The sequence below is a fragment of the Ornithodoros turicata genome, chromosome 5 (genome assembly GCF_037126465.1).
Source record: "Ornithodoros turicata isolate Travis chromosome 5, ASM3712646v1, whole genome shotgun sequence".
In the NCBI taxonomy this organism is placed as follows: Eukaryota; Metazoa; Arthropoda; class Arachnida; order Ixodida; family Argasidae; genus Ornithodoros; species Ornithodoros turicata.
The window spans coordinates 15,334,171-15,361,491 of NC_088205.1; the positions used below are offsets into that span (position 1 = coordinate 15,334,171).

Below are 27,321 nucleotides of genomic sequence, written 5' to 3' on the forward strand. Positions count from 1 at the left end.
GAATAGGCACTTGTCGCTGCCTCCTATTGAAAGTAAAGTAGGGCCGGACGAAGGCCACGTCCCTTTCAGGGACCATCGTATTCCCCTCAAGACCGTGGCTTTCGGTCGCGACCTTGTTCGCCCCTAGCTTCGAGTGTAGTTCAGCTCTACCAAATTGGTGGCGTTGTCGAACGCTATGACGTCATTTGTTTACAAACAGGGAGAGGTCTATTGAGCAGTGCTCTACTTCGGACCGCAACCGTCGCTTGCTCGTCCCATTTGCCGGCGACATCCAGTTTTTAAATAGCCTTTGGCCTCGGCGCGACCGTGCTGCCTTCGCAATATCCGTCTTTGTGTGCGCCCATAGATGTTTGGGACTCAGAATTTCAGCAGTGCACTACCATATACCTGAAACATTTCTACAGATCTCTGATTTCTGAAGATTTTACGGAAGCCGAATTACTTGAGTGGTCTGTATACGTATACGCGTATCATGTACTTTCAAGCAGCACTTTGGCAAAGACCAGTGACAAGCGAAGATAGACTTCGGTGAAAGACATCACGGAAGCTTCATTAAAAATAACAAATTACATTGTTACGCTTGTCCGCCAGTTTTGAGACAACCTTGCCACATGAAATGAGGAACAATGATTACGCACCAGGCCATCTCAAGATGGCTCAAAGAAATGTGGCAGTCTCTAAGAAAAAAGAAAAAAAAAAAGAAAAAGGAACTGATGAACTAAACAGACGCGCAACCCATCCGACTGCTATGTCATGTTCACGTGCGTGATAACGCAGCTGCCGTCGTTGCCCAAGCAGCACAATGTCCTGAAAGTCGAGTGCAATAGGGGTGGACGAGTAGATGGAAGGCCTTGAACAGACGCGTGAAACTAAGGAACACTGATAAGACACATATACCCAAGCAGCACAATGTACTGAAAGTCGAGTGCAATAGGGGTGGACGGGTAGGTAGAAGGCCTTGAACAGATTCGTGAAACTGAAGCACTTTGATAAGACACATACCGACCACCCCTATTGCACTCGACTTTCAGTACATTTTGCTGCTTGGGTGGGTACAAGCTGATAAACAGCGTGGAAAGGCAGATAATGACGCTGCAGTTTTGACGCCGAGTGCCACGTGGCTGCGAAGCTCACTGGAAACCCAGTATCCGTTTGGCTGTGTTGAGCGCAGGTGTGTTATGTCCTGTAGTGACTTTCTGTGTGATGTGCAGTGCTTATCTATACGGACATTGCAGACTCCAGGAATAATCCCGAAGCAAGTGTTCTCATTATCATTAAGAGAGACCGGAGGCGACTTCTAAAACCAACCTTCGCAGGTCAGTATAACGTCTGTCTTGCGTTACCGTCAGCAAGGGTAGTTATGTCTGTTCGAGCCATTCGAGTTTTATAGGGTTCTCCAGCGCTTTGGGGCCGCAAAGAATAAGGAGTCGTCTTTGCAAGCAGAACTAGTCAATGCCCATAATGGTTGAAACGTACCACAGCATGTTTTTGTATTGTGGTATCGCATAGCTGGTTTGACAGCAGTTTGGTGCTATGCGTTGTCAGTTACATTGGAGTCTGTTTCCTCGGGAAATAGCTGAGAGAATGTCACGCGACCCATGACCTCACTAAACAGTCCTGAGTATAGGCACGGTCCATCGCGCGGAGGCGCACGCGTCGCTACTTGGGGAGAAAACGCCAGCTGATACGGGCAAATTCCGCTTCTGCCTGCGTTTTGACCAGTGTAGACGCTTCTTCCTGAAATCCACGTGCATCCTTAGACTGTGAATAGATTTCGGCTAATCTATGCATGCTGCAGATGTGTTGTGTCCCGGCGTGTCGCTCGGGATATGATAATTCTGGTGAAAAGGTATCGTTTTTCGCGTTGCCGATACGTGCCATCAAACGAGAGAAGTGGAAGCGTTCCATACCTCGGAAAGAAGACTCGCGTTTCAGCTTCGAGTCAAAGAGGACACGCGTGTGCGAGAAGCACTTTGACGCATCCGACATCGCCAGAGCGGACGAATTCCTCGTGACACTGGTAGCTCTGAGTGGCACCGCAAGCAAAGAGAAGGTCACCATGCCTCGCGATAGGTCAAAGCTGCGTCCTGAGGCCGGGCCACGAATTTTTGACGGGTGTCCGCAATACTTGAGCACCCCAAAACCTAAAAGTCGTGCAACCAGCTGCCAGCAGCGAAACCGTCCTCGAAAAGGAAACGGGTGAGTAGTGGTGGTACAAGCTCGGCGCCTCTCATCGACGTTAAAACAAGAGAACTCCGCGTTCAAGACAGACAGCTAGGCGCATCAGAACAGAATGTGCGTTGCTATTCATAGAAACCCGTTGAAACTTGTCTGTTGTAAACACATGACTGCAATGCAGCCAACAAGAGGCCATAATAAGACGTATTCATGAATTTATATTTTCTAGCCTGCAGTCAAACCTGCAATAATTCCTGCCGGATTTATTCAGAAAGCTAGTTTTCTTGCGGGGACATTTTTTCCGGGGACGATTTTTCCAACTATAGTTCCATAAGCTCTCTGCCGTTGCCTGTATCTTGTCTACATACTGTCTACACTTGTTATTATGACACTCGTTAATATGACATCCTCACTTTGTGACCGTTTCTTCCCCATAGAAGCACCATGGATTTTCCCCTCGTTATTATGACAACTCGTTAATCCCACTATGACCGAACTTCTGAGGACCGATCGAGTAGAACACGTATAATATGCCCGCGTTATTATGACCATCAACTGTTGACCTCACCGACTGACGCAACCCTTCTGTTCAACAACCCAAGCAGCAAAATGTACTGAAAGTCGAGTGCAATAGGGGTGGTCGGTATGTGTCTTATCAAAGTGCTTCAGTTTCACGAATCTGTTCAAGGCCTTCTACCTACCCGTCCACCCCTATTGCACTCGACTTTCAGTACATTGTGCTGCTTGGGAAAGTACAGTGGCCCCGGGTGACTCATGTGTGGACGATGTCGTCCAAAGCACAACCCCGTTTTCAGGTGAATTCATGAGTCACACTTCTTGCACAGAGGGCAATAGTTAAAAGAACAGCCAAATCCTCTGCTTCTCAGAATATGCAGTAGATCCACACGCGGTGTGGTGTAGGGGGAGAGGAACGATGTTTTCCGAGAGTTTCTCGTTAGTGTGATAAATTCGCTTTATGACCAAAATCGGCGGGAACGGACTTGGTCATATTAACGAGTTTAGACTGTATATGTTGCATTATCCCCTCTCCGGTTTTGCCCCTGCAGGCCGTCATTCCATTTAAACGAGTAAATTGAAGACAGTACAAAGTCTGTTCAACATTTCTTATTCAACGCATTCCACATAGTATATCTCCATGACCAACATCAACGTAAGTGCCGTGCGCAACAACTGTTTCCAACACTAACAACAGGGTCGCTTCGTCGTGCACTATAGAGCTTTGTGTGAAACTCGTCGTGAAACATGGTGTGCAAATATCACGCGCTCTCGTGAATGAAAACACTCTTGCTTCTCTCAACAACAAATGGTGTTATTGGAAGAGATGATAATAACGTTACGTATCGAGACTTTTGTACAGTGCGTGGTTTATGAACGGTATCGTATCCATGAAATGTTGGCATGCTTCGGGGATTGCCGCACGAAATAGCTTACTAACGGAGTTTTCGTCGTCACTTTTGGGGCATGTACTTATGTAGTTATGGGCAAAGAGTACTTTGTAGATAGTAGAAGGTCTCTGGAATGTGTCCTGAAGGCAGGTTCGACAACATGTTCCATTTTACTACTTTACGTACATCATAAGGCAGAATTTTCCCCTAATATCTGTCCTGGTTTCTGTTTTACAGCGACAGTCCGAACCAAATGCAAAGCTAAAACAACAGTGCCACGTGCTTTCTTGCGATGCGCATACAAAGTATTTGGATTAAATTTGTAGCCAATTATTTATAATTGTTATAGAGCGCGCTTTCGATGGCCGTGACGTCACTATCGTTAGCGCTTCCGATTTTTGTTCTGCCGAGCAATCAAGTCGCCTTTTGTAGACAAAATTGGTTACGTTTTATAGCATTTCAAAACAGCCCTCAAGGACTTTTATCTCTGTGGCAGACCCTTCTGACGTCATCCAGGTTGCAGTAGTTCGTGCTTACGTCTCCGAAAAACCGAGATCGGATATAAACACACTCTTCATTTTCCTCGTTTATCTTAAGAACCACGGAGCTCTGGCTGATGAAATTTTGCATTTCATCATCTACAGATAACACAGAGTCGTGTTCAGCTCTAATGAAATCTCAGAATCGGTCGAAGGCTCCAGACTGTCCCTTTAAAACCACCAATTCATTATAACATTTGTTGCACTTGTTGTGTAACCTGTGGTCACAAATCCACGTACACGTGTATTGCATTTGAAGATATCGTAGTAGTTCCGTTTAATTTAGTCGTATCTAAATTGGCACGAAGATGCTGCTCTGTAAACGCACTGGTCCAAACTTCTGCACACGAGAGTCTAAAACCACCGACAACCGTGGAGTTTTCTTTCGTTGTATTCGATGAAGCTTTCAAACGCTCAATCACGTCTGGTACCCTGGTGCCTGGTCACCGGCTGGCAATGTCATTCAAGGTCATACCGTTGTATAGCAACCAGCTCCTTTCTTGTATTTGGTCGTGCACCATGCGGGCAGGGCGAATCACACCACGGCAAGCCTAGTCGGTGAAGCAATGAAAGTGTTTGTTGTCACATATAGTACAGGTGCCTCCCGGAGATGATGGGACATCACGTGCGTCACCCTGTACACATGAGCACCCTATTCACGGACCACTTCACTATGAAGGTCCATGCTTTCCGGAACAGTTCTTTTCACAAGTACCACAAAGTACCAGGAGGTTCCACAAGAGTGAACTGGTCACGAGCAAACTCTGTCGCTCCGACGCGAGTCTCTCAGAAGATGTACTCGTGCATCTCCTGGTCAGGAGTTCTGGGCCGTCCGTACGGCGAAGATGCCATGTCCAGATTGAAATGCGACTGTTCGTCATGGCGGCGATTTTGGATTTGAACCCTGAGAAGGTCTCCGAGTTCAAACCCATCTGAACGCTACTTGATCCGACCCGACGGCGTCCGAAGTCTGGATCGGTGACCTCCCGTGGTGCTGTCCTGCGGTTTCTTGACCGCCTTCTTCCGCCGGTTCGTTCGACGATAGCGTAACAAGAGGGTCAGGTAGTCTGGCCAGTCTTCCGGAAGCAGGACTAGCATGAAGCCGATGAGGATGAGGAGGATTCCGGCTAGCTTCATGCCTTCGAACAATACACCATAGATGTAGACGTCGACGACTGAAAGGAATGAGAATGGATGAATGCGCTAACGTAGAGAGGCGAGGTAGTCGGTAAAAGATGGATAGCAGCAGCATAAAGAACGATATACATAAAGCATAAACGAGCAGCATAAAGACACGGTACAAGCAACACACAGGAGGCTTCCTAGAGGTTCCCCTCATTGCCCGGGATGGCAAAGGACTCTGCGTTAGCAAGCCATCGCTGGCTCTCATACAGACAGAAGCCGATTACATTGAAACGTTCACAGTTTATTGATAACCTGCTTTTTTCATCTGACGCCTTATCTTCTGATTACTTGACTACCTTTGCCTTTCTTGTACGTTGATAATCACCTCCTAAGCAGCACAAGTCGAGTGCAATAGGGGTGGACGGGTAGGTGGAAGACATTGAACAGACTCGTGAAACTATAAAGAATATTGATAAGACACACACCGTCCACCCTTATTGCACTCGACTTTCAGTACATTGTGCTGCTTGGGCTGCACATTGACCAACCATGAAAAAACTTGCTCAGTCTTTGCTTTCTTTTCTTTTCAATTCAGATTCTTACTTAAGCTCCGTGTTTCCAGTAAAATCCGCCAGTTGAGAGTTAGCAGATTGTCCCGTATGTTGAATGCACGTGTCGTGTCTTTACTGCTGTTGATATTAATAATGAATGAATGAGTCGTCATATAGCCATAGCTACGGCCAGAGTCATCTGTCTTAAACCTAGCAGCCGTTGTAAAGCTTTGCAAAAGCCGTTCAGATTCGGAGCTGCCGATATTTCGAACAGGCCTACTGGGCTAATGATCGTGCGCCATTCAAGGCCGCTATTTCAAACCTATTGCAGTGAAAAGCACTTTCCTGACTTGAAAATAAGAGGAGCGACCCGGGAAAGTGCTCTGTCATGTACTATATATTAGCAGCCCTTCACTCGAGCGTCACTAGTGCTTATGTAGACGTGGCATGCAGCCGGTGTTTTGAGTGCTAATTTTGCCAAATTTAATACCGTGCCGTCGAAGTTAGTACAAAGTTCACTCTGGAGGACTACGAACCGCGAATAACTGATAATTTTATCTTCGTAACCTGTTTATAAGTCACAGCCAAATTGAATATTCCTTCAAAGTGAGTAACGTGTTCCGTGGTCTAAGTCCAAGAATTTGCATATTCCCCCGATGTCTTTAGCCAATCTTCGTCGTGTTCCGTGATGAATGGAGAGCGCATGCAAATTAGCACGCTAGTGTGTAAGGCCCTTAGATCTCCGGTAGAGGGCGTCTGGGTGCGCGATTTGCATAATTATCGGTCTCGAGCTTCCGGCTGTACTGCAATGTTCCATTATTCGAGTCTTTGGCGCGTCCGCTTATGGACAAGTGCGCATTTATAATATAATGGCACCCGAAGCTCGCTTGCTCGTTGACGACAGTAAAACGTTGATATTTTAAGCTTTCAAGGGACGGTCGCATCCGTTCCTGTCGATTTTGAAAATATAGTGTCATTTTAGTCCTCCTGGTCCACTGACCACGGTATCGAACATCCCACGCGAAATAGTGACGTGGTTTTAGTGTTATTCGACGGAATACATGACAAAAGGAGACGCAGGATGTTGAGGGTACGCCGGAATTCTCTCTCTGGAAAAAACGAGAAAGCATCACTCCCTAAGAACCAATGAGGCGCGACCTTGAGAAAAGGAATGCTGCGGCAGTCTTATTGAGTTACTGGGCGTCTGGACGGCGCCTTTTTCTCCTCTGATCGCCGCTCTCTCACTCCTCCGCTTACGGATCGACGTTACGCCGCCGGAGCTTCTGCGGCCGCGGAAGCAGCGCTGACCTTTAAAATTCGTTTAATTAATATTTAAGCACTTTACGGACGAAAATATTAACCGGGCAGATCGTTGGCCGATGCCGAACATAGTGGTATCGGTTTCAAAAATGGGTTTCCCCATTTTTCGACCGTCCCTTTGCCCGGTTCACACTATTCGCCTCGAGATCGAACTGTAGGTGGCGCTGCGGCGGAGCTCTAGTGGGGATGCGGCGCGATCCGGCGAAGCAGGCGCAGGCTTTTCTACGCGGGTATCGCCGTGTTTTTGGATGAAATGCCGCTGTCAGTGCCTCACATATTCCGGATGTGATGAAATGCTCTACTTAGAACGCCGATAAGGTGTGAAAGGTGACAAAAAGTGCTGCACTGCGACACTGACGTCGCGAAGTTGTGAAAAGAAAATCACCTGTGTGCGTTTGACGGGAGACACTGCCTCCTTTGTTCCAAGCAATATTTTGTTTTTGTCTTTTGGGAACAACAAGGATAAATAAAAAAATAACCTCAACATTCCTGTCTCAACTGGTCTTGGAAATCTAAATGTACAATTGTGCAAGAATGCAACATAAGGTATACTGAAGCCCTTCGCTATAATTTTTGTATTTATATATTTTTATATAACAGCGTTGGTTATTTAGGTTGTGCGAGTATGGGAGAGGTTTGAGGTTTGATTCGTCCCCTGTGCAGGCATTCATTAGACAGTGCTAAGACATGTTACAAGATAACCACACCTCTGTGGTGGACTTGACTTTGTGTGGGGTGCGGTCAAGTAATATACAAACTAAGTTTTTGGTTCCAGCCGCAGGTATATTCTTAAATTCGCTGTTGCACACGTGCTTCGTACGCCATAAAATACCTGTGTTTTACAGAGAACGTTCGGGGACGGTGATAGCATTTTACCTTGAATGCGTGTTTTCCAATGATCACGTATGTGAAAGATAAAAGTCAAGCCTGTCATACGGTCAGATGAAATGAGATGAAAGCTTGAAATTCACATATTTTAAAACCTTCGTATGATACATATGTTCATACATTCGATGCACCTTGTGTCTAGCGCGCGTAGAATACCATAACTGAGCATTATGGAGTAACTTTGAACGGCCAGCAGAGAAACCATTCTATAAATAACTGTGACATCGTTCTACTTATGATTAAAAAAAAAGAACTGCTACAACATTGACCTTAGCTCACGGTACATTTTGTTTGACACAGAACCGCAGCGACAAATATAATATAACAAAGGCCGAGTGGAATCCGCATACCGGAACATATGCACGTTCTGTGATTTTCTTGCCTGCTAAGCACTCTAGTGCAGGGAACCAGACAAGTTCAAAAAAGTTCCCACTAAGTCATTTTCACTCATCTTGAAGCGACGTTAAAAGCTCAAATGTCCAGACACTCGACCTTCCAAGCATGTTTTCGAGCACGATGACCACAGCGAAAGCACCGGCTCAGGCCGCGCATCCCCACTAAGGGGAGTTCACAGAGCTGCCGCATGATGGCGACATTGTTCGAGCTCGAGGCGAATAGCGTTTCAATGCGTGCGAATGCGTTCGGGTTGCCGTGGTAACCAACCTGTGCGTCGCCCTGCGCAAGGCAATCTGCGCGCCAGATAGAAGAAGAAGAATGCCAACGCATACGCACGCAGCCTCACACACGCACTGGTATAGTGCGTGTGTCTTAACGCGTTAAGACGTCGACTTTAGACTTTAGATTGTAACTTTTTTAGGCACGAAATACGTACTGCGTGTCTTAAAATTAGTTGTTATCAGAATAATGTGCAGTACCGTTTTGTTTACTTTTCACTTGGGTTGGGTTAAAGGGACTATTGAAATTTCCCGAACCCCCATGCTTTTTTTCGGTGGAAACTGTTCTTCCCGCAGAGAAACTAATATGCCACACATTTTTCCGGACGAAATCGCTCCACTCTGCGAGGAGCGCGCGCTGGAAATGTCTCTTCCGCGTTCCTCCTCTCCCGCGCATATTTCCCTGCCGATGGTGTAACTGTACGGACCGCTCTTCGGTTCCCCGTTACGTCACCGGTGTTGCACAATGGCAAGTAATGCCGCGAGCTCGCGCTGTGGCTGCCGCCACTGCCGAAAGCTGCTGTCATGGAGATTTCCACTCCCGATGAACGCATACGCGGGATCCTACGGCGCATGCTCCTGGCGGGATTCCTCGGCTCGGCAACACGTCACGATGACGTGTTGCTGAGCCGGCCGTGGTCGCGTCAAGTTACCCGTTGTGTCTCCGCTCGGCAGCTCGTCACGGCGCGGCGCCAGCTGTCCTCCCTTCGCCGCTCCGTTTAAATTCGCTCCCGAGAAATCCGCTCGCGCGACGAAAGTAAAATTTCGGTTCTAGACTCAGAAAAATGTCTTCTTTCGAACGAAACGAAGAAAAAAAATCGTTTCATAGTCCCTTTAACGGAGCTTTTGGGTTACCGGTCAATAGCCAGGCCGTCTTGTATATGAATATGATTGATCGCTTGATTGACTGATCATGTTCCTTCAAGTCGTTTACGACTCTAGCTACCACCCGGCTGAAATTTTTTCAAGACAATCCCTAACTTGTTCTTTCAAGTTTCCCAGCAATGAACTAATTGCCTCCGTAACTGAGTCCCTCCTCCACTTTGCTGCTGGGTTGTGCGTGCGTTACATAAACTGAAGAAATTTATTTGACATAATAGAATCTGTGAATAATCCACTTACTCGCAGATATTGGCACGGCGAAGGCAAGGCCCAAAGTTAGGAATATCTCGAAGGTCCAGACGATCCCGAAATTTCCTAGCAGGTTCGAAACTGAATAAGAGAATACCGCTTGTCAGTTCAATATATTCGATGTACAGCAAATTATAGGTTTCAGAGCTGCATAGAGAAGTGGACTCATAGAAGGACAGTTCACGTACGGACAATGCTCCACTAACGAGGCATGATGAGCTCATACCCCTGTCACACGTGCAGTCTTCAATGATTATTGAAACCAATAGCCATTGAAAATGCACGTAGCGCCCCCAAGCGTGTAACGTACCAACCTGTCAGCGAGCAATGGATTCAATGCTCTTTGGGAACGTGTTACGTTACACGCTTAGGGGCGCTACGCGCATGTTCAACGGCCATTGGTTTCAATAATCATTGAAAACTGCTCGTATGACAGGGGTATCGCAGTAGGACGAAGCGCTAAAAACACATACACGAACGACGTGTTTTTAGCGCTATTATCCGTACCAAAGTTATGTACCAACAAGCAAAAAAATAAAAGTTTTATTGCACTAGAAATGTTCTATAAAGCTTCTACAAAGCTTCTACAAAGCGGACGGACTTACACGGTGGTTGACCCCTATAAAGTTATCGCTTTGATAAGAGGTACGCGCATACGTGTATATGAGACAGTTGAGAAAGTTATGCGGTTTGGGGGAAGAAAATCGAGGTGATTTATTAGCACCGACACAGGGACGTTTCTGCAAGCAGCGCTGCCTTGCTTAAGCTGGAACCGCATGGTGAGTATTTCAGTGAGTAAAACGCACCGGCGAAAACACGCGGGCCAAACCGCATGGGTCAAGTGCACGCCGTGAAATGGGGAACTCGCGAGAGAAATATCAAGCAGTGTTGCCAATAGATGTACAGTGCTGGACAAAAGTTTAGGAACACGCTCCGGCGCATTCCTTCCTCAGAGTGACACTCTAGCAGCGAATGGGATCGTACAGATTTAGAGACATGTGCCTAGGTAACCCAGTCACTTGTTTGTAAGTCCGTACGGCGTCATTCGCTGCTAGCGTGTTACTCTGAGGAAGGAATGCGCCGGAGCGTGTCCGTAAACTTTTGTCCAGCACTGTACAATATGCACTAACGCAAAACATAGTAAAACAGTAACAAGACATATATATATATATATAAGTAAAATAATAAGGCGTGGACGACAGATTACAGGAAAGTTAACAAAAAGTAATTTATTTAATGGGTAATTGAACACACAGATTATAATATGCTATGAGACGTTTAAAAGAACGGTCGACGTTTCGACAGTAACGCTGTCTTCGTCAGGACGGGTTCTGACGAAGACAGTGCTACACTCGAAACGTCGACCGTTCTTTTAAACGTCTCATAGCATATTATAATCTGTGTGTTCAATTACCCATTAAATAAATTACTTTTTGTTAACTTTCCTGTAATCTGTCGTCCACGTCTTATTATTTTACTTTTATTCAACTTCGCAGCCGTCTGATATATTTACCTCTTATGACCTATAGTATTTATTAATTTGTTACAGGAAAGAGATTTCGGTGCGATAAAAAGTGATTAAGAAGCAAGAAGAAGGTTAAACGTTGAACTATGATGGCAATTGATGTCATGAGGCTGGAACACATAGAAAGGACAAGTACATACAAAGCCTCAAGTGCTTAAGAAATTAAAGATGAAAGAAGGATCATAGCTCAATTGGTAAGAGTCGTGGACCGGCAATCCAGAAAATGTGGGTTCGAGTCCTACAGCTGGCTAACCTTTTCAGTGACTTCCTTCTTTCTCCTTTCATCGTTGGACTAATTCAGCCAGGTACAGAAACGACGCCGCTATCAGAGAACGCCGAGCAAACGCAAACAAGTATCGTCTTCCCACATTGCCGTCTTCAATACGTTTATGTATTCTTTACTACCGATATCCCAATAGTGGGGACCTTTCCCTATACCTCCCATTTGTCTTGAAGTACGAAAAGCTTTTCTGAGAGGTGCCATGACAACCATACAACACGTGGATGCAAAATCAAAACACAGCGGTTTCCATGGGATGCGGAACCGGAAATTGATACGCATGCTACGCTGTGATAGCCACGCTGCCGCCCGCGCGAAATATCAAGAGGTTGCCGACGCGCTCGTACACCCCCTGGAAACCGGTTCGCCGCGTGAAATTTTGCGCCACGTGTACTACGGCGCGTTTTTCGCGCTGAAATACGCGTCATGCGGTTCCAAGTTTAGATTAGAAGGCGTCACAAAAGAGTCTGACATTTAGTTGTACGTACGCAGTGAGAGAAGGCCAGCTCCTCCTAGCACGGCCCAGGGAGCTTCATTCCAAACGATGACCTCCACCCTGAGCAGGTACAGGGCGAGGAAAATTGGCCACATGAGGAGCAAGTTGAGGAAACCGATGAGGGTGAAGAACAGCGACAGCTGTCCGAATGACACATCACCGATCAGCTTCTTGAACGTCACCTGGGGAGTTTGGTACAAATGCAACGACTGCAAAGAACGAAGCATCTCAAAACACTTTTAACGTGACAGTGCGTGACGTGATCCGATCAGTATGATGTAATATCAGCGTAGCGAACAGCCGGGCGGTCTCATATACCATTAAATCCAGCTCATCAGCATCATTTCCCACTGAAAATTCGCCTACTACGGACACGGGGCCACGCTACTTGCGGCGTACTCAATGCGTGACGGTGTGACTTCACCATCCTTCATTCATTTACGGGCCCTCTGTAGGAGTTGAGGGGCTTCTAGAGAGTATGCCTTTCCAAGAAAGCTCTCCCTCTTTCACTCGTGCTGGAGGTCAGCTATGACAATCGTTCTTGTGTGTGTTAATATTGTCAGTGCCGGCCCAATATTGGTCCAGTTTTGGGCCAAGATGTTGTGCTGCTTGGGAAATAAGCAGTTGATGTATCACAAAGACAGTAGTTATAGCTTCTTTGTTTTCTACAGCGAAGAAAGGCCTGTATCCGTAGATACATTCCGTATTTTCAGGTGTATAACGCGCGCGTTATACAGTAAAACAGTGCTCTGAGGAGCTCATGCGCGTTATCTAACGCTGCGCGTTATTCACGGAAATATTTTTCTGCAGGGTTCTTTCTCAGGCCGGTGACGTACAAATTCTAGCCTCTTCCTGGGAGTGCTGTGACTTTCTCCCAGATCTCTTAGGGTCTGTTGTCAAAACCGGCAAAAGGGCGCCGGACTTCATAGGAAGTTAATGATGCTGCTTACGGTCAATAATCCTGAATTCATTTAAGAAGACCCGCGTGATTGAAAAGGGACGCGACACCGAAAGCGGAGAGGCGACTGAAGTATACTATATGACACCGACTCTGTTGCATCGTAGTTTAACGGCTTTGACTGAATGTGCTTCAAATAGTGCGTATGCATATATGATACACCGCCTTGGTTTATTGTGTACACTGGTGGCAGTACAGAAGCTTGTAGCAACATTGCGGTGCGCGTTATGCACCGGTGTGCGTTATACATGTAACTTTTTTCAGATTCGCCCCGTTTTTAGGGGTGCGCGTTATACACGAGTACGCGTTATACACAGGAAGATACTGTACATGGATAGATGGATGAGGTCCATTACAAATAAGAAAAAGAAAACACACATTTGCATACAACCCGTGACTTACAGCCCTAACGCGGCCGCATAACGATCGTAAGGAACGCTATTGGTACAAAAAAAAAAGTTATCGTACCTTGTAGACACCCGAGCCTGCTGCAGCCGCGGCTGCTAACACGACGCCTCCTAGCGTGATGGTCCTCGTAACGCCGTCCATGTAGGCCAGCAGAGCAATTCCCGTATTGCACAGAATCACAGCCACGATCTGCAATTTAAATAGAACACGATGATTGACCGCTAGAGAGACTCGGGGTTGGTGAACATTCGTCATCATATTCCGTAATGAAACAGACTATTCGATGAACCGGTAGGTAGTTCTTGCTCCTTGTAAAGTATTGAGCAATGCGAGGGTTGCTACGGTTCCTCCTGTAGCGACGCCCCCACTCCACGGTAACGATAGATAGCTGAGTATGCAGATGATAAGAATGGATATTTTGTCAAGACATTATCAGTCTTGTGTATACCACATTCCTGATTTGTTTTTGCTGAAAACGGTTGCGTTTGCCATTTCCGGTATCTAATCGAATCCAGGTCGTGTATTCATTCCTTGCAAACTCAATGTCCGAGCTGTTTCTCTTATCTGCTTTCATCGATTGTGCAATGAAACATACTCTTGGAAGCAGACTTTAGACAACAGACTTTAGACAACAGACTTTAGACAACAGACTTTAGACAACAGACTCTAGACAACAGACTCTAGACAACAGACTCTAGACAACAGACTCTAGACAAAATACTATAGGCAACAGATTCTAGGAAACAGAGGCCGTCTCGTACCCGTATGCCAACGAACTGCTCGTGCAGGATGACCCAGGACAGGAGGTAGACGAAGGAGACGCTGGAGGCGTACAATGCTAGCACGTCAGTGGTGTCCAATATGCGCAGGGAATGGACCAGGGCATAGTTGGTCACCACCCACAGAAGGCAAAAGAGGCCACAACGCGAGAAGAACTGGGAGAAAGTGAACCGCTTCTCTTGCAACTGCTGCAGTGTCTCTCTGTAAAAGAAGATGGAGCAAGCGACTGACTCCCCTACTAAAACAACGCATATTCCGTGTACGTAAAGCTTAGTTTATGATCCTGTACATACATGAGCAATGTCTTGGCTGTTGTCTTTTCTCCTCTGGCACAGAGACGGCCCATGAGGAAGATTGGAAAGAAGAAACCGTTGAACGTGGCACACACCCAGGTTGTGAAGAACGGGGCATTGTAGTACACCTACGGAAATTGATATGTGAAACGAAAATGGCAGTTTTGTCATTCCAGCGAGCCACCTACGAGAAACCCAGACAATCTGCCGTGCCGTTTATGCTTTCTCTGAGGAACTGGATGTGAAAGCCTATGGCTTCCAGGGTCCCATAGGGAGTTATAGTACATAGTAGATCTAAGGTATTGTTGCATCACCAGGATATACATTAATAGATGCCGACGTGTCCAAATATGTTTTGCAAACATAATTCATACATTTGGCACAATTTACTGTTGACACTTGTTGTGAACCTACCGCGGAGACGTTCCTCGCTGTCCCAGCAGGGATCTTCTGCCCTGGATGACTGGCAGGAATGAAGCTGGCCTTGAGCAAATGTGCCGCTCCAACCCACGACGCGGCGATGAGCAGCGTCATCAGAAATCCTAGGGAGACTTTGCGGCTGTTCTCGTTGCAACATTTTTTCTCCTCTTTACCGCCCGATGCAGCACCGTCGCTCTGTCCCGGGATGTCACCTGCGTTTCAGTAGGGAACCTCAGTTGTGTTGTATAGAATCCAATATAATCCAACTTTTAACCCACTGCTTGTGGGCTAACACCTGGTTCCTAGTTCTCCGAAAGGTAGTGTCTCTGATCCCGAGAAAGATGTATTTAGGAATTCGCTTCTAAAATTTAAGCTTGCGTTTGATGTATTGTGCAAAATGTTTTGCGTGTGCGACGTTTTGTTTCTGTTGTGCCTGTACGGTTCGTCTATTGAGTTGTTGTGCTATTATTTGCGTTACAGTTCTAAGGCACAACAACAGGTTGAAAAGGAAGTGTAAAGTTGACTTCTCCGCGATAAGTGACTTTATGCGGCAGAGTACCCTTTACAAAGAAATAATTGGTATGAATCAGATCAAAAGATACATTGAAAGTTCTGTGTTTATTACGATACAAACTTTCATGCAATGGATTGCAGTTACAAGATATGAGATCGCGACACTGAAAGGTTCTCCAGGTGGCATAACTAATTGCTGTACTCATCACTATTGCTGTCCTCAGATGCAAGTACACTGTTAAAACAGAACTTCACCACATAGCACGCTCTTAGCCAACCACCATACCGAATGATATCATTCTGTGTCATGATTTGTTCAAAACAGGGGGAGGAGAATATATGGGACTAGCATAATGTGTCCCAGATTGGCGCCTCCTCCAATTTGCAGCAAATAAGGAAGGTGAAGTTCTGTTTTAACAGTGTAGTTACCATCTGGTTGGGAATAACACTTTGTGTTATGGCATTTCCGTGATACTTTCGAGTGTATTATGTATTATAGTACCACCAAATCAAAATGTTAATTACGCGTATGTTTAGTGCAATACAGGTATCTAACAAGTAGTGCATATTTTGATTATAAAACAGAATTGCGCGTCGCTGCTCAGCCTTGGTTAGCACAAACCAAAGCAGAAGCACTGTTCTCGCATGCCATGTATAAGCGTCCTGTATTCCACTAGAACTACGCCGTTAACACAGGAAGCGAATACAATCAATAGATGCAAACCAAAAACACGCTGTCCCAAATTGATCAAACATCGATTTTTCGATTCGAACTCTTTTTTTGAAGAAGAAACATCGTAGCCCACTCGCTGCGCACATCCAATCGATATCGCAGATCATAGATGATGTCGTAAAAAAAAAAAAAAAAAAAAAGAAAGAGAGGAAGATATCGATATCTGACCTCGAATTAATGATGAAATGCTACCGTGTACCTCGTGCACATTCTCGTCTCACGCCACCGGACCGTTAGTGCCATGTCGCACGCATCTTATACCTACGATCTTGTGTCCGCGGTCTTTTATTGATGTATCCTTCTTACAACGTCCCACTTTGCCGGTCGAGCGCATGAAACCCCCTGGGGTTTATTGTTCCTATTTCGGTGCCCGGCTTGTACGTGAAAAAAGCGCGGTCTATTGTGTGACGGATTTTATGTTGCTGGTAATAACCTTCTGCGCTCGAAATGTACTTCTATAGTGTTCGCACGCGTGCAGCTTGAAGGAGATGATAACGCAGAACGCGTTTTGTGTCGTAATATACGTAGGCGGAAAGGTGTAATGTGCTGACTGAGGAAGCTCGTCTCTGAAACTCTTATCTTCATAAACATCGTGCAGCATATAAAAAATACGTAGCAGTGCGCACTTTGTCGAATTTTTTAAAGGAAAAGTAGGCACGCAAAATGTGTCCCTTACTGAGGACTTTAAATTGCAAAAGTGGCGATTTTTGAAAATTTTTATTCCGCAAACGGGAAATGTCGAAACTGGATCAGGTACTGTTCAACACAAGTGCTACAAAAATAAAAACACTGAAACTGAAACTGTTTTTATCTCCACCGTGCGATCATCACTACCAACAATGGGGTAGAGTATCGCCCTTGCCGATGCGACTTCCCATTCATTATCTCGAAATAAAGCTGTTGTTGTTTGTACTACGAATATTTGCCATTTTTATTTTTAATATTCTATCCTGAGTTTTTGCAATATATTGCAATTTTCGTAAGTTTTCATAAATTCGGAGTCATTATATCAGGTGCAATATGTTAAATGTAATTCGTGGTGAGAGGTGGTGGTGGTGGTGGTTGTGAAAGGGCTCGCCGTTGTCTACCTCACAGAGGTGGGCAACGTCACGACTGACGCCCTGGGGAATGTTCGTCCTGGGCCGACTTCTAAGGGGACGGTGCCGACATATGTCTGAAAGAGTCTGAGGAAAACCCAGGAAAGCCCCAGGCAACATAGCCGGCACCGGGATTCGAACCCGGGTACCTCCCAGTGGTAAGAGGCTGACACAGAACTCAAAGAAAGGCCAGCAGTTTTCTTTTTACCTATCAAATCAATCAGCTTCCTTTTCTTCTCTTTCTTTTTAGTTTCGGGCGCTATTTTGATGACGTAGACAGGACCCTAGATAAAGGGTTTCATTCTTGCATTTTTTATGGAATTGAAAAAAGAAAAACATGGACATGTGGCTCCATGGCTTTTTAGGTGGACGTGTGCGCGGGTACGGTTATATCCGCCCACCCGCGTTTGCGTATGGAAAATATATAACATCATAGATTGCGGTGGACTTTCCAGACGAATGTCCGCACAGTTCCCCCTGAAGTCGGCCCAGGACGCATTCTAAACCCCTTGTCTCCCGCTCCTTCCTGCTGTCCCCTCTCCACCTGTTCACGCCTCTGTACGCTGCTCGTAGCCACAGTTGCTTCGTGGCACTAACACGAAATTCTAAACATAAAAATAAAAATAATATTCCGATATCCGGCCGCGCGGATAAAATGAGTATAAAATTGCACGACTCTGCAAAGCGCGCGGAAATCCAGATTTTATCCGCAAACAAACGTTAGTGTTTTTGCCGGCGACCCGTTGGCGGAGCTACAGTTGAGAGCAACAGTCAATGAATTTTAAATGTGGCGTGTCCTAGTGTGTCATTCGTCGCGTTTCTGTGGAGTTTGCAGCAATTATTGAACAACTGTGGACGACAATATTTCTGGACAGATTTTTCTCTTCTGGACAAAGATCTTTTCTTATAAATGCAATGAACGCGGACGCGCGGAAGTACTGAGTATGACTCGCGCTGATACAGGTACGGGTACACCGATCTCAAATAATGCGGATGCCGTCGCGGATCTTACAAGCGCTGGAACCGTGCGGATGTAGATGTTCTCAATGTTATCCACGCTCACTTCTACTTACTGCAGCTTTTTTTTTTAAATTCCGTGTTAGCGCTGCGAAGCAACTGGGGCTATGAGCAGCGTACAGACGTGGACAGATAAAGAGAGGACAACAGAAAGAAGTGGGGGACAGGAGGGGTTAGTATGCGTCCTAGGCCGACTTCAGGAGGAACTGTGCAGACATTCGTCTGGAAATTGCTGGGTGATGCATGGTAATATCAAAGACAATTTGAGTATAATAAATAAGTGTAGAAATTGAGAAAACTTTTAGAAAACTTAAAGAAAAGAAATTCGTTTAGAAAACTCGACATAAAGTGCCCGCAAAAACACAAAGGAAAAAGAAGAAAGAATCCAAAGGACCTGTTGCGCTTTGGTTCAGAGTGCAGGAGAACTGCGCTCGAAGTCAAGCGGTGTGTTCTACGTTCGTGCTCTCACTTGCAAAAAGCAGAGCGCTCAACGCTCGGTCGCCTCGGCAGCTCAAGTGTCGCGGAACGTCATTGACGACGTGGCGCATGCGTCGTATCGCCAGAGTTGATTTTTGATTCCCGTAATTTATGAAAACCCACAATCTCAATTAGCTGGCCAAACCTCAGATTCGACGGCCATGTTCAGTTTACCAGAACAACAACACAAAAAGCAGGAAGCGAAACAACCCCACAACTTCAACAACGCCATAGGTAAAACAGCCTCTTGATTGGCCATCACAAACCGGCGCTAAAAATGAACGGACAGGTGCTCACCTCTGACAAGCGCTGTTTTTTAGCGGTTCATAGCAGTGCGAGGGGAAATAAAAAAAGCGCTACGTCTTCTAGCGCTATGGAGTAAAGCTCTGTATAAGGGAACAGGGCCAAAGAGTCAAAATTAATTGTCTGCCCCGATATCTTGAAGCCTCGCTTCTTGCATAGGCTACTTTAGTCACTCCTCGAATTTACACGGGAGAATACTTCGCGGGATAAAACATTCACGCTGTCGGCATCTGTAACGATTATAGATTGTTCCTGGCTCTTTGGTACGACATCGCCCCTTTTTGTCCTGCAAAGAGCTTTGTGCTGTTGCAATGAATCAAGAGTGGACGAGCTAGCCGTACCACCTAATTGAGTATAATCACGTTATTTATCCTTACAACACGCTTCTGCTTGTGCATATTTTTGGTTCTCTGTTTTTGTTTTTTGTTTTTCGGAATTAAATATTCGTAATTATTATTAGGCAATGGGTTCCATCTTAAATGGTCCTCTCGTTTGCAATCTGTACACGCACGAATACCGACCGAGTGCGAATACTGAAGTATATACTGCAGTAATGAATACGGCGAGTGCATGAATACTGACTGAGTGCGTGCCTCTTCCGCCCGTTTTTACCTTCCCTAATGCCGAGATAAACATTGGAAAATACCCGGATCCAATTCCACCGCCAGCTGTGCTGTCTGAAGTTTTCCCTGTCTTTTTCGGCAGACGTTTAGACCGTTGTCGGAACAGTCCTCCTCTGAAGTCGGCCCGGGACGCAGACTACTATCCCTGTCTTCCTCTCTTTCCTGCTATCATCTCAGTCTGAACATGGGTCACAGCCACAGTCGCGTCGCGGTGCTAACATGAAATTAATAAAACAAAAGAAAGGAAGACAACGCCAGCAAATTCTCCTGCGAATTGACGCCGCAACTGTGCTTTCGCCGGCATTTTTGGGTCAAGTATGCCGTGACAGCGTCACCTAGATAAACAAAGCGTTTTTCACATACTCAATGATAATATTGCATTTGCACCTTGCGAACGGTCCAATATGTATATGGATTAATGGACGCTCCCGTACGCACGCCATATTTGGATCGCTTTTCACATGTGCAAAAACAACGGTAGGATGCCATCCAGCTCAGACTTGTGCTATGTTGAGTACGTACTCAAAATACAGTATTTTAAATACTTTTTCTGGTATTTTGGTACTCTACACAATACGTTTTGCGACAAGTATTTTAAAGTACTTAAAATATTTTTTTTTTTTCAGTATTTGCTACTCAGTGCTCAACATACTTTCCTTCCTCGTCAAGCCATATCCGGCACACTTCCCCGCGGTGTCCATATTTTCAGCTCATTGGAACTTCCCGCCCTTTTTTTCTTTTTTTTTGAAATTCGCGCATCTCTCCTTTAGCTTACTCTACAATAGGCTGCTCCCACGCCTGGCCTTGCGTATCAATAGCCCGACCCCTTCATCAGAAAACGGTTCTTATTCGTATTGTCAGGTGAATCCCCAGGGGATTGGGTACAAGAGAATCCCGGCATTTATTTCCTTGGTCACCAAAGTAATAAACACGCGCCAGAAGTTGCAAGACCCGAGCTGACATACAGGAGGTACTACGAAGTGTTGGGTCGGACAATATCACCGAAGTTTCCTTGACTTCACGAAAGTTCACCGAGCATTACGTGACACCGAGGCCTTGCAAATAAAAGATATACTTAAGTATGGCGGATGAAGTTTATTCCTTTCATTTGTAGAACCACGTTCAGAATACGCGTTTCACTTACTACTAATACTAAAGTACTTTAAGGAGTATCTCAAATACTTCTTAGAGTACTTAGTACTCTATTCAAATTACTTTCAGTTTTGATAGTTTTGTACTCTATTCTAGATACTTTTTACGCGGAGTATATAGTACCTTCTCTTAAATAGTTTTTACGCGGAGTATTTAGTATCTTATTTCAAATACTTCTGCGCAGTATTTTGTACATGTCTGATCCAGCTTCACCAACGCGCTTATCTAGATCGGTGGTGGATCTCCAGTACCCGATATGGCCATATCGTCGGGTTTCCATCTCCTCATAACGCTCAACTCGACACTGCTGCCCTTTTTATTCTTTACGTTTTGTCTCCTATCTAGCGACGCAAAGCAATGTTTATCGCTGTCCGTCGTTGGGATGAAGGACAACAACGCTGGACATAAAATGATCCAAAGGATAAAATAAGTGAAATAAAGCATCGAAGCGATACGTGCCTGCTGATCCACAAACAAATAAGATAACGACAAGGTGTGGCGACGACCGCTAGGATTTGTTTTTATAATCTCGAGGGCATTGCACCGTAATCGAAATGTACGAGAGTGCCACCCTGCGAAAGACAATTCAGGTTCAACGCGAGCAGTTTTTTTACTTCTTCGCGACATTAAGATAGATTTTTTATGGGACGAAGCAGAGAATCCATTAGGAAAGACATTCTGCATTTTAATGTGGTATACAGCGCGGCGTGCTTCGTGTAGTCGGGGCATAAAACTCGGGAACGAAGCACCTGCCATGTATTCGCTTTGAGTACAATGTTAAGATCCTTTGGGATTTCGTAATGGCTATGGAGATTCCGGAACTGCTTCCAGTCTGAAAGTGTCATTTACTTGTTTTCTAATCGCAGTCGTTATATAGTTGTGTATAGAAAAAAAAATCATTACGTCTTTACACTATGTTCAACAACGTCGATTAATATAACCTCTGCAGTTTCATTTTCATAGCGTGAACACATGAGGTTGCCCAAAACGACCGCCCTGTCACATATTTTCTTGCGGTGCTCAGACTCACCGTGGAAAACCTATTAATTAATTGGCAGCCCATTATTTATAATTGAATTTTATAGGCTGCGCTTTGGCTGCAGTGACGTCACTGGCGATAACATCCGGTTTGTGCTCTGCAAACCAGACAAGCCACGTATTACAGACGAGGCTTGCTGAATACCTGTTATCATATCTCAAAACCTTCCTCAACCACCTTAATCGTGGTCTTACACCCGTGTGACGTCCAGCGAGGTGTGGTACCTCATGTTTACGTCACACTCTTACGTCAGGTTACACACATGACGTCATTTTTAAGCCACGTTTCCTTGAAACGTAAACCAGATGCGAAGATTCTGTTTGTTTTTCTTGTTCATCTCAAAACGTCCGACGCCCTGCAGGGTGAATGTTTGCCTATATGAACACCTGCACGAAACTTGCAATGCAAATCTAATCTCAAAATGAGTCGACATGTCCAGACTGTCGCTCCAAGGCCCGGTTTCACAAACACCGGCTAACATTTGAACCGAGATCAACGGTCCCTTAACTTACTTAATTTAACGGTCACTGAAGCATTCATCACGTCACCAACGAACGTATATAAAAAAGAACTGAGTGCTAACTTCAAGTTTTAGCAACCCTTGGTCTCGGTTCAAAGTTAACCAGCGTCCGGGCCTAAGCAGATTAACGCCATTAATACTTCGCACAGCGCACACACTTGCCTCTGTAGTATCGTAAGGGAAGGTTGTTTTACAACATTTCCCAAACTGCGTACGGGCGGGACGACACCAGACACACTAACACTCTTATAGAGGTGGAAAGGCAGAGTAATTTCATTAGCGCACCGTGTCTGAATTTACAGCCAGGTCATGCAGTAAGACTCCGCGGACAGGTGGCGTTATATCGCCCTGTAAATAACTGGCAGACTGCCGATGTGTACCTACTTAATGAACATGTGCGCGGCCTACGGTGTGTATAGTTGAGGCCTCATCTAACGCTGTTTGCAGTATACGCATCGATACAGGAGAGGGGTCACTCCACTCGAGGCCTACAGGAGAATTACGTTGAGAGCCCGGTGCTGTATCTGTTGGCTTGCCACGAACAACCGTCTGTAAAGCGTGCTTTGTCTACGTTACAGAGATGTTACGTGGGAAAGCTTCCTTTAGCTTGAATTCGGTCTTTCCTGGTGGGCGAAAAGGCCCGGATAAAGCTTTGCGAGGGTTACGCGACCTCATAGTGTATTTATTTTATAACTGCACCAATAGATGTGAACTCTGCCGACGCGCTAATTGAAATGATGTAAAATGACGGTTGGATTCACGGCACACCATCATAAAGGTAGTGCCCACTAAATTCAAGCTATTCGATTTTTTCCTCTTAGGAAAAAGCAATATGGTTCTCCAGGTGGGTCGTTATTGAACGTTCACTGGGTGTATATTATTGCAACGTCACCCGAAGCTTGTTATATCCGAAGGAAACACTCCATAAACGCAACGGCATTAGCAAGGGGTATATTTGGAAGGCCGCCATCACAAATGTTTTTCCTTTACACCGTTTCCACATCACAGTACTTCTGTTTCATACCGCACTGCCATAAATAGTGTACCGAGGAACAGCATGAAATATGGATGACGGTACTACCTTATACAACGAGCCCTAAGAAAAGTAACATCATAGCAGCGCTCTCTTGAGGTAATTCATCATCATTCAGTCCGACAGACGTCGAACGAATGCTTTCGTTCCACAGGAGAGAGTGATTTATAGCCCATGCTATTCTGCAATGCGGCAGCTAACGTCAAACATGGTCACGTTCTCGTTTTCTGCAAGGAAGTTCAGAACGTATTTAATGGTTTTTGGGCGGAACTTTAGCTGGTTGTTTGGTTTTAAATTTACGCTATGCAACATAAGACAGCGTATTTCAGAAAGCACGTGAATTTTTCATTTTTTTGTCATGTTATTAGGTTTGTCTTTAAATCGAAACCTAAGAAGTAAAATGCTGAATGTCTTCCAGCTTTTCTTTTCGGGAAAAACCTACTCTGAAAAAAAAAAAAAAAAAAGTTTATAAGTTACTTAGAAAACGTAACAAATAACTCTTAGGGCAGTTATTACGAAGCTAGAAAATCTGCAAATAGTCTTTTATATATTCGGAGACATTGTTCCTTGCTGTTGACTTGCATCGTGAAGCATTAAAAATACGAAATACGGAGTAGAAATGTCTCGCACGTAGCTTTACCCCTAAAACAACCCCCAGATGCCATCAGATCCAACCTTTTACCTTGGTCAAGGAGAGGCAGTTCACACAAGCCAAATTCCTCTACGATAGGACGATCTTTTTCCCGTCTGCAACACCTCCTCCAACTGGGGCGCTTCCACTGGTGTGCAGAAGGCGTCTGCTCTTTGTTCTTGTGTTTCGGCGTATTGTTAGCAGAACACAACTTTTGCAAATCTTCGTCTGAGCCGCCCTCGACATAGTTCGTTATCGACACAGCCAACATGTCTCACTTCATATACAAACAACATTGAAACATGCTCTGAATGCTCCTGGATGTCGTCGAAAAGTTAATTCTTCCGGTTTTGTAGTCTCCGTGTCTTCGACGTCTTTCCCGAGTTTACGATCAGAGCTTTGCACACTTCACACTTGCAAACGAAGCAGAAAGCACATACCAGTCTTCAAATGCAGCAGTATTCCTTTGTCTTCCCTTTGGATTAAAAGTAACAAACGCGGCTTCGAAGAACAAAGGTAACACCGGCTTGTTACCGGGAGCGAAATCCAGTCAGAGCCACAAATTCAACATTGTACATAGCGAAGCCGTCGAAGCATTTTAAGAAGCAGACGACATTTCTGCGAGCAGACGAATGAACGGCGCGTGCACTGTAGAGAAAGGAACCGTGCAGAGAGCATCTATAGCGACAGAGAAGCGCTTTTTTCTAGGTGCGTTTTTTATCGACGTTCGAGGACGGGAAATGAGTGGCTCTCGTGACGTCACGTCCGCTTCCATTCTCTCGTACAGCCGAGTGTGTTCAGCGAAATCGGTGTCTTGGAGGTGAAGTGCGGTGTGGTAGCAAGTGTTGCAGACGCTTCCTGGTGTGTCTTGGACGTTTCGGAGATCATAGCATTCCAGTATTTAGTACGAAGATTCAGTATACACTGTTTCCCAGCCAATCTCACACCCAGCGCTTTTACAGCCAGCACAAGCCAAAGAGGAGGAAAGCGATACTATAGGGAGGAAGCATACAGCCCGTGTGCTTTCTTTCTCTCTGGCTTGGGCGGTAAACAGTTTTCAACGTGCTCCCCCCAGCAAGACGGCGCTGCGCTTTCAATATAAACGACTTTCCGTTTACAAACGTGTGACGTCACGAGAAGGCTGGTTCGAGGTTATCTCTTGCCGTGGTGGGTAAGAAGTGGGAAAAATGCGTCGGCTGACAGGTTAATAAAGCTCATAATGCGCACCAGCATGCTTTGCGCGGCTGCGGCACATAATCAGTGAGTGACGTAGGGGTTGAGGTCGTCTATAGCGGCGTCCACGAAAAAACAGTGCATGGTTTAGTATATCAGGGAGCTTTTGCACATCAGAAGCACACTACGATAACGATAAGATCAATCATGCTTTCGAATCAAAGAATAAATAACGACGTGATGTCAGCGTGTTTGACTCCTCATGTTTTGGGAACCGTTATCGTGAACACCTTCCGACTTGCTAAAATTCGCTAACAGGTGGTTCACATTAACTGTCATGAGGCGATGTGCCACTGATAAGATAAGGTAACATCATTTATTTGGTTTAGGTATTATTTAACTGTTTAATCCACGATCTTTCTATTTTACGAATGGCAAGCCGTCGGTTTCGGGCGGACTTTTCCAGCCAAATAAATAGGTACCCCCTCCCCCCTCTCACGATTTTACATTGAACAGGCAGATGAATTCGATGTAGTTTGGTGCAAACCGTTTTCGCAAATGCTTTCTTTGTTATTTTGATGTTCGTTTTACTGTAGCACGTTTGATTGTGCAACCTTGGTTAGCAAATTTTTCGACACAATATTGGTCTTTTCATACAAACGCCACTGTTTTACTCCAACCAATTTCGACTTTTGTTTTTCGTAACAGTACCTGCAGCAGAAAAGCTCCGTAGCGGCCTCCGCCGACGACGAAGAAGCGCGTGCTCCCGCCCACGCTCTCAACCCGGAGTTCATTCTATCCGCGGCCACCGTCCAATAAACATCTGCATTCCGCTAGGCTCCTGGCCTGTCTCTCTTAGCCGCGCTCACAGCTCCAATTCCAATTGAAGTAATGCGTTACAAGACAGGGCAACGCCCCGCAAGAAAATATGCGGTTGTTTGCCTCATCTTATACTCGCACTCTAGGAACGCTACGCCAGAAACCTACAAATGCCACAGTTGGTATCGGGAATATCGTAAACCTTATTCTAGCTGTGGCCCTGTTTTATGGGAAGCTATAGGCCACCTGCATCGCACGCAACCTTGCCTCACACACGGTCAATATGTATTTCCCCAGAAGCTTTTGACGCAGTGGATGGATATTCGATCAGAACCTTTCAAAGACTACACAAGTGGGGGCTACGACATAAGAGAGAGAGAGAGAGAAAAAAAAGGTTCGCGTGTTGAGTACAGCAGTAATGTTAGACAGCTTTCGTACCATATAAATACTATGCCATAAAAATACACAAGTCAACCCTCGATTTATGAACCTTCGATTTATGAATTCCCTCGTTTTATGAACACGAGCACGAGGAACCAAACTTTTTACATGCATTTTTCCCTCGTTTTATGAACCTCGATATACGAATAATGAATGGAATTTCTGGAATGTTGTCCAGTGTTTTTGGCCTCAATTTATGAACGGATCGTTCTGAGGTCAACGGAAACCTTCAAAGGGATTACGCCGTGGTCTTATGAATGACGCCTGCACGGACAAAACTTTTTCCAGGTATTTCACCCTCGGTTCTTAACCCCTGGAAATCCGAACAACAAAAAGGTTTTCCGGGGTCACACAAGGGGCGAGCAAGTGTTCCTGACCTCAATTCATGAATAAAGTGGCCGCTGTCACCCGGAGATTAATAAACGGAGGTTAAAAATTCCGGAGGAAATCCGAGACCAGTCGAGTGCGAATGTGTTGACATCTCTTCTTTCTAAGATTGACACAGCGCAAGGCGTGGTCGGAAGCAAAATTAAACAATTTAGTATTGCATAATAAACAGAGTGTGAATGCGCTTACTAGCTCAAGACATGGTTAAAAGCAAAATTACACAATATATTGCATTATAAACACAATCCCAACTCAGAAATACTGTTCCATTTGCTCGATAGTACTCACTTAAAGGAGCTATGAACTGTACCAAGCGGGCCCGGCGACTGTGTCGGCTCCAAACGGCGATTTCAACGTGTTGTCTGTGACACCTTTTGTATAGGTGAAATTG

The 27,321-nt window shown here is 45.4% G+C and overlaps 1 protein-coding gene and 1 long non-coding RNA gene across 5 annotated transcripts in view; one reads left to right on the forward strand and one right to left on the reverse strand.

Moving 5' to 3' along the window:
- Nucleotides 1-1,157: 1,157 nt before the first annotated feature.
- LOC135394108 (uncharacterized) overlaps nucleotides 1,158-27,321 on the forward strand; it is a 120,831-nt gene continuing 94,667 nt past the window's right edge. The window contains exon 1 of the long non-coding RNA XR_010422770.1: nucleotides 1,158-1,316. This is a non-coding gene — a long non-coding RNA (uncharacterized LOC135394108). The remainder of the gene's footprint in view (nucleotides 1,317-27,321) is intronic.
- LOC135394107 (solute carrier family 35 member F3-like) overlaps nucleotides 3,288-27,321 on the reverse strand; it is a 150,836-nt gene continuing 126,802 nt past the window's right edge. For 3 of the 4 annotated variants that reach the window (XM_064624618.1, XM_064624620.1, XM_064624621.1), the window contains exons 2-8: nucleotides 14,967-15,184; nucleotides 14,553-14,680; nucleotides 14,241-14,460; nucleotides 13,540-13,668; nucleotides 12,106-12,295; nucleotides 9,804-9,893; nucleotides 3,288-5,298 (exon numbers count right to left, since the gene is read on the reverse strand). In XM_064624618.1, the coding sequence (XP_064480688.1) occupies nucleotides 5,063-5,298; nucleotides 9,804-9,893; nucleotides 12,106-12,295; nucleotides 13,540-13,668; nucleotides 14,241-14,460; nucleotides 14,553-14,680; nucleotides 14,967-15,184 (1,211 nt within the window). In that variant the 3' untranslated portion in view covers nucleotides 3,288-5,062. Of the gene's footprint in view, nucleotides 5,299-9,803; nucleotides 9,894-12,105; nucleotides 12,296-13,539; nucleotides 13,669-14,240; nucleotides 14,461-14,552; nucleotides 14,681-14,966; nucleotides 15,185-24,161; nucleotides 24,960-27,321 lie in introns of those variants that run through there. The other variant, XM_064624619.1, reaches the window with a different exon arrangement.